The sequence below is a fragment of the Sphaerodactylus townsendi genome, linkage group LG10, assembly GCF_021028975.2.
Source record: "Sphaerodactylus townsendi isolate TG3544 linkage group LG10, MPM_Stown_v2.3, whole genome shotgun sequence".
Lineage (NCBI taxonomy): Eukaryota > Metazoa > Chordata > Lepidosauria > Squamata > Sphaerodactylidae > Sphaerodactylus > Sphaerodactylus townsendi.
This window is the reverse complement of record NC_059434.1, coordinates 50,245,841-50,253,922: the sequence shown is the minus strand read 5'-3', so window position 1 is coordinate 50,253,922 and position 8,082 is coordinate 50,245,841. Positions and strand designations below refer to the sequence as shown.

Here is an 8,082-nt window from a genome sequence, read left to right as displayed (position 1 = left end):
GGACACTCCCTGCAGACTCAAAGGTAATGTCCTGGATTCTTTTGCTGGATCACCTTTTCCAATGAGGTGGAGGAAAATCAGGATTGACTGTTTGCTTTGGAGAAATAGATATTTGGGGAAGAAGTAAGCAGCCATTAGGAAATAATAAATTAGTAGTGACAATGGCACCACATTGGGGAATCACAGGTATTTACTTTGCTTACTTTTGTTCCATTTTAATTTGAAAATAAAAGTCTTACAACTTTTTAAAAAGTCTTTCTGTCAGCCATTTGTAAAGATTTATTGGCAACTTAAAGACATTAATTGATATTCCCATCAGTGATAAAAACATAAAATTGCACTAAAACAGATTGAAAGTGAGGAACAGTAAATATGATAAAGGTAAGATAAGTCCTACCAATCTTCTCAGAGTGCATGGAATTCTACAACATAGCCAACAGCTAAATTTTACCCTTGGTTACTTAGAAATCCGAGCTACCTGAAATCTGAGCTGAATTGTTTTATTGTCATAATTGAAGAGAACTTGCTTATATCCAAAGTAAGTGTTTAGTTCTGCCTGAAAATTCCTCATTTTTATACTATATTAAAAATTAATTCTTCACATTTTCTAGTCACTTATCCAAGAAAAGAAATCCACTAGGAGGTAAAAAACGGGGAAAAAATCCAGATAATTTTTGACTTTTAAGCACAGAGACATCATCTTGCACAGTATGAGACAGCTGAAATCTTACTCCATGTTACATAAAAACAAACATTTTCAATTTATACAAGAATGTATAAAAAGAACTACCTGGGCATGCGGCTAAATTTATGTAAAAGAATACTCCACGTGTTACTTATGTCAGTAGGTGACAAGGGATATTAAAACATGCAATTAGGTAATAGAAATGTTGTTCTCTACACAGCATCCTAGAAATAGCAGTGAGGCAAAATGATTCTTAAATTAGATTACTCTACTTGATAAATAGTTTCATGTACCCACTTACTGGTCTATGTAATCATTTGATTAAAAACCAATGAAAGAAAGTTGCAAAAAAGCAGAAGCAGACCACCTGCAGCAATGTTCCCAAAGTTCACTTTGAGTTATGTTGGGAAAAGCTTCCTAAATTTTTATTTGTGCATATTCTGATTTTTATCGAGGTTTTGTTTGTCATCAACCCACTAAGACACTATGAGGTTTCCCACACTCTGCAGTTGTGCCCCCACTCCTTGTCATCTTCCTCACCTGTTGGTTCTCTCTGGCCCCAAAATTCGGAAAGAGGAGGAGGTGAAGACACCTGGCTTCTCTTTCTTCCCTCAGGCTATATCTTTATGCTTGCTTCGTCACTGTGGTTGCATATACTTTCAGCTTTTATAGAACCCTGAAATTCCTCACCAGATCCAATTCCCTTCTTTCAGATACCCTCTCCAGAATATATAAGTGATGCAGCATCTATTATCCCTCTCTCCATCTGCTGACCTTCCTCCAACCACCCAAGGTGCAGTCCCCCAAGCAAGGGCTCTTCCAGCCCAGGATTCTTCCCTTCTGGCTCATTCCTGCCTCCCATTCCCAACTCCTGTTGGGTTCCTCAGCCTCTTCCCAGCCATTGCGAATGCCCTCAGCTTTGTTAGGCTTTTGCCTTGACAGCCCTGGGCCTCTGAGTCCTTGAGGCAAGCATTTCCTTTTGATGATGTCACCTAGGGCTATCCTGCTGGGGCCTCTTCTGCCCTGATCTCTCAACTCAGAGCCCTTTGGGGGTTGGGCGGTATACGAAGATTCATAAAGAACAACAACAACACTTCTCTCGATGGCAGCTAGGCCACTGGAACATGACTCCAGCCCCAGGAACATGACCCAAGGTGAGTGGAGCTTCTCCCTGCATCCCAGTCACCCATCCTGAATCCAGCTGTATTGGGGGAAGCTTCCAGCCCTTAACAGTCACCTAGTCTAGAAAGCTGTATATAAATGTGGGTGCTTCAACCTTAGATAGAAACACTAGAAACATATCAAACAGGGATGTGTTTCATAACCTCCCACAACTGGATTATTTCATGTGCATTGTTTTACAGTGATGGAACAAACAAAAATTGAACACAGAAAGGCAGAAATGTGAAAAAATATGAGACATTTATTTAAATAAAAATACACACACCCGCACAATGAATATGGCTTTCACACAGCAATAAAGTAAATGTCCTAAGCCAATAAACAAAACGATGTTGCAAAAAAAAAAGATACATGCATATAAACCAACAAGGCCAGAAGTTAAAGAGGAGGTCAGCTAGATATTTTTCCACCTGCTCCACAATAAAAGGTATGTTCCTTGGACTTCCAATATAGCATTTCATGATAGACATTAATGCTTTGTAAGTGCTTGGCACAGCTCACTGACCTTTGTTCTTGCACAGTCCTCGTGGAAATGAATGAACCCCCCATGGCAGCCATAGCTGAGAGAGACTACTGCAAGGCTAGAGGTTTATTTTGATCTTCCAACTGGATTCCATGTGCTCAGTGGCTCTTGGCATAGCAATCTTATCTCCTGCCCCACCAATTACTTTTGAAAATCTTTTGAGTTTTAGAAAGTAGTTGCCTGTACTGACTTAAGAAGTCCAAATACTGTAAAACACATGGTGCACTTTGTCAAACTTTCTGAACAAGTCCTGCTTTGAAATAGTAGATTATACCTTGGATATTACATATCTGTAAGTTTGCATGCAGGGATCAGGCTTCTTTGAGTGTTTGGTAGCACAAAATAAAAGATGGGTCATCTCCCATAAGAGTAACAAAAGGAAGAAAAAAAAAGTACTTCAGGGAAACAGCGTTTGAAATATGTGCAATGTTTTCCTACAAATGTTGACCTACAGGTGCATGCCATTCTTCCATGTTAAAGTACACTAAAATATTTAAAGTGTTCTTTGGGCAACTGGAAGTGCACACTTGAATGCATCCCTCTTTTTTTCTGAAAAAAAAATGGCAAAAGAAATAATGCACAAGGGACAAACCAAGTCTAATGGCACTGGAAGTGCTGCAAAAAACGCATTCACTACAAAAACTGGTTGTTTTAAGCATGCAGAAAACTCTATATAGTATTAAATAATTTAGAAGTGTCAGCCGGCTGCATATGCTAACTCAGTAACATCCTTTCTGGAGCAGAATATAAAATGCACTATACTTAACAAGCACATAGCCCGTTTCCTATATTCATGACTTTAACTGCTGCTTGTAGATTTTCTCCTGTTTTCTGATAAAATAAGTTCTGAAGAATTACAGCTTTCTGGAAATAAACTAAAACATTAACTTTCTTTTTTTAAGTGATCCAAAACTACATTGATGTTTTTTAAAAAAATATTAGTTTCAATTTTAGCTTTTTAAAGCACCACTATAGGTTGGATCCACACCTGTAATAGGATCCACAGGTCAGGGAAGATTCCAGTTTATTCTGTTCTAGGAGGGCTTTTTCAGCTAAAGAAAGGGTTCAAGTACAAGGAATGGATCCAACCCATGGTTTAGGAGCGAGCCATATATAATTGTTGCAAAAGACATGTGCTGGCATGTCTGTTTTATTCTTCATTTACGTTCTCCTGCACATTTGTTCCATTGGAACAAATGAACGGTAGTACAGACATTTCATTTCAGGGGGGCTGGTATAGAAGAGCTGGTAGATGACACATACCTGGCCTTTAAAATTTATGACTTAAAGCTTTTTTAGCTTTGGTCAGAGATTTATATATAATTACAGTACATGTAGTACTATTATTTTATTACAACACACATCAGAGACATAATGAAATAGTATATACTACTATGAATAATTCCATAATAGCCAAATTATACATAGTTCAACATCTCCAAATGATACTTGCCTGTATGATATGTCAGTACAGACATATTCTGCAAAAAAGCAAAACAAAAGAAACTCCATATAGATGTTTACTGACATCTTTCTGTACACTTTGGTTGGTTTCTTTGCTAAAGGGCAAAAATTGCTCTAAAGTGCATAGTATGATACTGTAGTGAGTGAAAACACTGGCTCCACTGAAATATATTGAATTCAGTGGGACACATGTAAGCTTAACAAAAATGAGACAAGAAATGCCAGATGGCATTTCACCATGGCAATACTAGAAGGAATGCTTCAGTCAGAAAACCCTACATCTCTGCAACCTTCCAATAGTTTTCACAGAGAAAACATTTTAAAGAGCCTGTCGCTTACATCAATATGAATACATTGATCAGCACATCACCTCTGAAGATGGAGCTTTTATATAATTTTAATTACAAACAAATGCACACCACATCTTAATAATGAAAAGGATCCTTTTACTATTTGTGTGTCAAACCTGTGAGCACAGCTGTCTGCAAGACCAGATTACTGGCTTGTCTTTTTTGCCCTTTTATTTACTGCGGTCATAGTGCTTGTGAAATCATTCTTATTTCCATTGGAGACAATTCAATTTCTTACCCAGGTCCCCACTGCCGGCTTTGCCAGTTAGCATTGAAATGATGGAGAGAGAGTACACATTTTAAATGAAATATTGTTGTTTCAGATTTCATGCACTAGCATATCCTGGATGAAACTTTCACTGTGAACCACTATAACAACTTGTCTTAGGCGGCAAGACAATCAAATTGCAAATGATTGCAATAGTGCAATAATAGCGCAGTCATGTGTGGATGCAGCCTATGGACCTTTCCCCCCCTTCCTTTATCTGATATTCAGATGAGATTTGCATTGGCTTGCATACACATTTGTCTGGAAAATAGCTCCTGCCTTTTCTGTGATGAATTCCAGATATTTTTTTTTTTTAAAAATTCGTGACGTAGTAAAAAGCAGCTATGTTGGTCACCCTAATAATAGAGAGAGGCTGGTTCAGCTCTGGATCCTCAAAGGCAATTGTAAGCATGGGCTGTGGCCCAAAGACCTTTTTATATAAGTGGAAGGCACTTTGACTCATGCAGTGGAGGATTAACCTTTCCAGCCGTGGACCTCTGCACCACATCCCAGATTGTTCCAGAGCATCCTCCAAGCCTCAGGAATGACTTTTCAGGGGCTGCAGTGGCAAGAGGCAAGAAATCCCCACTGTCTGAGCAGAACTCCAATCATGCTTCTCTGGATCACACCTTTGGTACTGAGAATCATGGATGACATTCAAGCTTTAGGTAAGTGTGCAAAATTAGCTTTCTTAACATTAATGCATGTGCCCAAAACAGCAGAGATTATCTAGCAGAGATTATCTAGAAGAGCAGAATGTTATATCCATTTTTTTATTATTATGGAAGGTCACCAAAATTAAAATCCCTCTCAAAATGTATTAAGGTTCTTATGTATTACAGTGGAGTAGCACCGTTGCTTGGCTATCAATCCTGAATTGATTCAGTGATGAACAAGGTATTATTTCAGTCCCGGCTCATGGGAACCCCTGCTGACTTACTTATGTCTCAGCACTTGGTTGTCAATCTGATTAATGACTGAACTTTTAATTGTGGCTGGCTTCTGACACAGTTTTTATGAAAAGGTTATGTTTATATAAACAAACAGCCAGTTTCAAAGCACTCAACCTACTGTACTTTATCACTCCCCCTCCCCAATGACAATACAATTTTAGCAAAAATAACTCCTATATAGTTTTGCTCTTGCACTCTCCAATTCTGTGAGGCACACATAAAAACAAAGCAATTCATGTCAACTAATGAGCATGTCTGTGTGATCCGTGTTTTTTTTTTTGGTCTAAATGCTTAGGTATCAGCTTTTCCATATGTCCCCTCTGGTGGTCGGTAGTACTTTGGGAAAGCCATCAGCTGTATCAAGTTGAAAGCATACTTTCTGCATTTGACATTCTTCAGTGCATTCTCTATGCGGCATCCTTCTCTGGTGAAAAGGGGGAAAAAGACAACTTCATGAAACAAGTAATAAATAAATATGTTTTATTTGTATATTGCAGAGTTTCAGCAACAATTGAAGTAAAAATAACAAAGATTCAACTCTACAATATTTTCCCCCACAAGTGATGATACATCTTACAAAATTAGATCCAAGGCCAGGCCCGATGCTGTTATTGCCCTCAGAAGTAGGTCATGGGATTTTTATATTTCTCCTGCACTGTGGCTTGATTAAATACTTTATGATATATTCTTACTCTAACCTTAGAAATATATTTGCTTTTAAAATTTTTCATAACCTTTTTCCCCAGATTGTTATTTGTTTCTTCTGTACACACGTTAAACTTCACATATTGTGTGAAGGTTCTATAGATAAGGCATTCTATTAATTCTGGCCGTACAGATTAAAAAAGAAAATGTCCATCTTTGTCTTGTTTTCAATATGTTGAGCTTTGCAATAAAAGAAAAAAAAGAAAGAAAACAACTTTTTAACCACCTGATCCAACTCTCTGTGTTACAAAGGAATAATGCTTGTTCACATACAGTACAAAAGCCACGAGAGCCACCATGGTACATCAAAAGGCCAACATGACTTTGCTCAAAAGAATGTAAAATGTATTTTGGAAAGCAAAGCAATGATTACAGACAGGTTAATTTTGTTACAAAACAGAACTTATCTAGTGTGAGAGAATGACTTGACAGAAAAGTGTTAGTTGAAATAAAGAAAAAGAGTGAGCTTAGTTGCTCAAACGGAAGACCCTACCAGCAAGTAACAGCGAAAAAAGACTGAATGGAAACCAGACCTTGAAGCTAACCTGCCCAGAACACTCAACCTGGGCTGCAGACACCCATTGCTAGAAAGCATACTGTCATTGCAGTGCAACAATCATTCACAAGTGGACTGACATGTTTACAATCTACACAGGGAAATCCAGTTGCAAATGACTGCCAAAACACAACAACAGATGTATGATGTTGATGCAGCCTCAGATTCAATGCTGTGTGCAACTTCATGTTTCTCTTTTTCATACTTCCTGATTGATTAAAGATTGGTTATTGCCACAGATAAAAATATCTCCATGTACTGTGTTTTCCAACTGGTCTCCTAGCGTGAAAACTGCAAAGGTAACGCATCAATGGAAAACATTGTTTCTGAGGTGGTAAACCTTGGCAATTTTCACGTCTCACTGCACATCTGTGAGTTTCAGAGAAAGGCCAGTAGTGATTTATGCAAATAGCTCCCCATTGAGGTGGTAAAATCTTCATGTAAATACGTGAATTGGCTCTGAATATGAATTTTGTGTTTGGTGACTCAAAATTATATCTCATTAGGAGTCACTAATACAAACTGCCTGTCTTAGAACTAATGACAGTGCGGAGAGGTTTATTAGAAATAAAAAGCAGATCAAACCACTTGATGCATAGTACACGCTCTTCATTTGTACTAAAGATGGAAAAAAAGGTTTACAGTTAAAGACATCGGCTTTTTAAGGACAAATTCTGCAGGTTTGAAGATGTAGAAATAATTCAGCACATTTAAAAAAAATCTTAAGCTGTTGTGGTTCATAGAAAAGAAAAGGAATAGAAAAGAAACAGAAGAAGTTCACTGATATTTGGCTAATAATAGAGCGAGACTTAAAATAAGCCACACGACCAGCAAATGTGAGCTGACAAGCAGCAAGGCGACAGGATAGAAGTGACGAGAAGTTGGCTTGTTATCAGTTAGGCAGCCTGTCTCGGGATCATCCGATTCATTCAGTGCTCCCTGGGTTTGTCTGCTGTTAAACAGGGGAAGTTAGGAGGAACAGATAAGAGACTGTTTAATAGAAGAAAAAGGCAACATTTAGGTATTCCAACAACAGACACACTAAAGCTGGCAATATGGAATCAGAAATTTATGCTAAATAATTCTACGTTAGGATTACTTTGTGCACAGATTAGAAAAGCATTCCAAATATTTAAGGCTATCTTTAAGTTGAACAGAAAAAGCGCCCAGTGAAAAAGCAAATCACTGATATTTTGTGCATGTTAAAGAGGCATTCGCAGGACAACGGATCATAATGGAACACTCTCTGACGAGGGAAGAAAACAAATGCTGCGAAGTGGAATAAGTGGATAAGTGTATGACTTCCAGTATAGCAAACGGCAACAAATGGGGATGATACAGACTTGCGCAGAGCTCTGATGCAACATGGCCTGCAGAGCATTTCCTAGCGTTGAAA

General features: G+C 38.1%; 1 protein-coding gene across 6 annotated transcripts in view; it reads right to left on the bottom strand.

Annotated features, from left to right (window-relative positions):
* Positions 1–3,322: 3,322 nt before the first annotated feature.
* The window catches only part of INPP4B (inositol polyphosphate-4-phosphatase type II B), a 281,318-nt gene continuing 276,558 nt past the window's right edge, over positions 3,323–8,082 (bottom strand). For 3 of the 6 annotated variants that reach the window (XM_048508961.1, XM_048508964.1, XM_048508963.1), the window contains one exon: positions 5,889–7,638. In XM_048508961.1, coding sequence (XP_048364918.1) covers positions 7,464–7,638 — 175 coding nt within the window. In that variant the 3' untranslated portion in view covers positions 5,889–7,463. Of the gene's footprint in view, positions 5,850–5,888; positions 7,639–8,082 lie in introns of those variants that run through there. The other 3 variants (XM_048508966.1, XM_048508967.1, XM_048508965.1) reach the window with 3 other exon arrangements.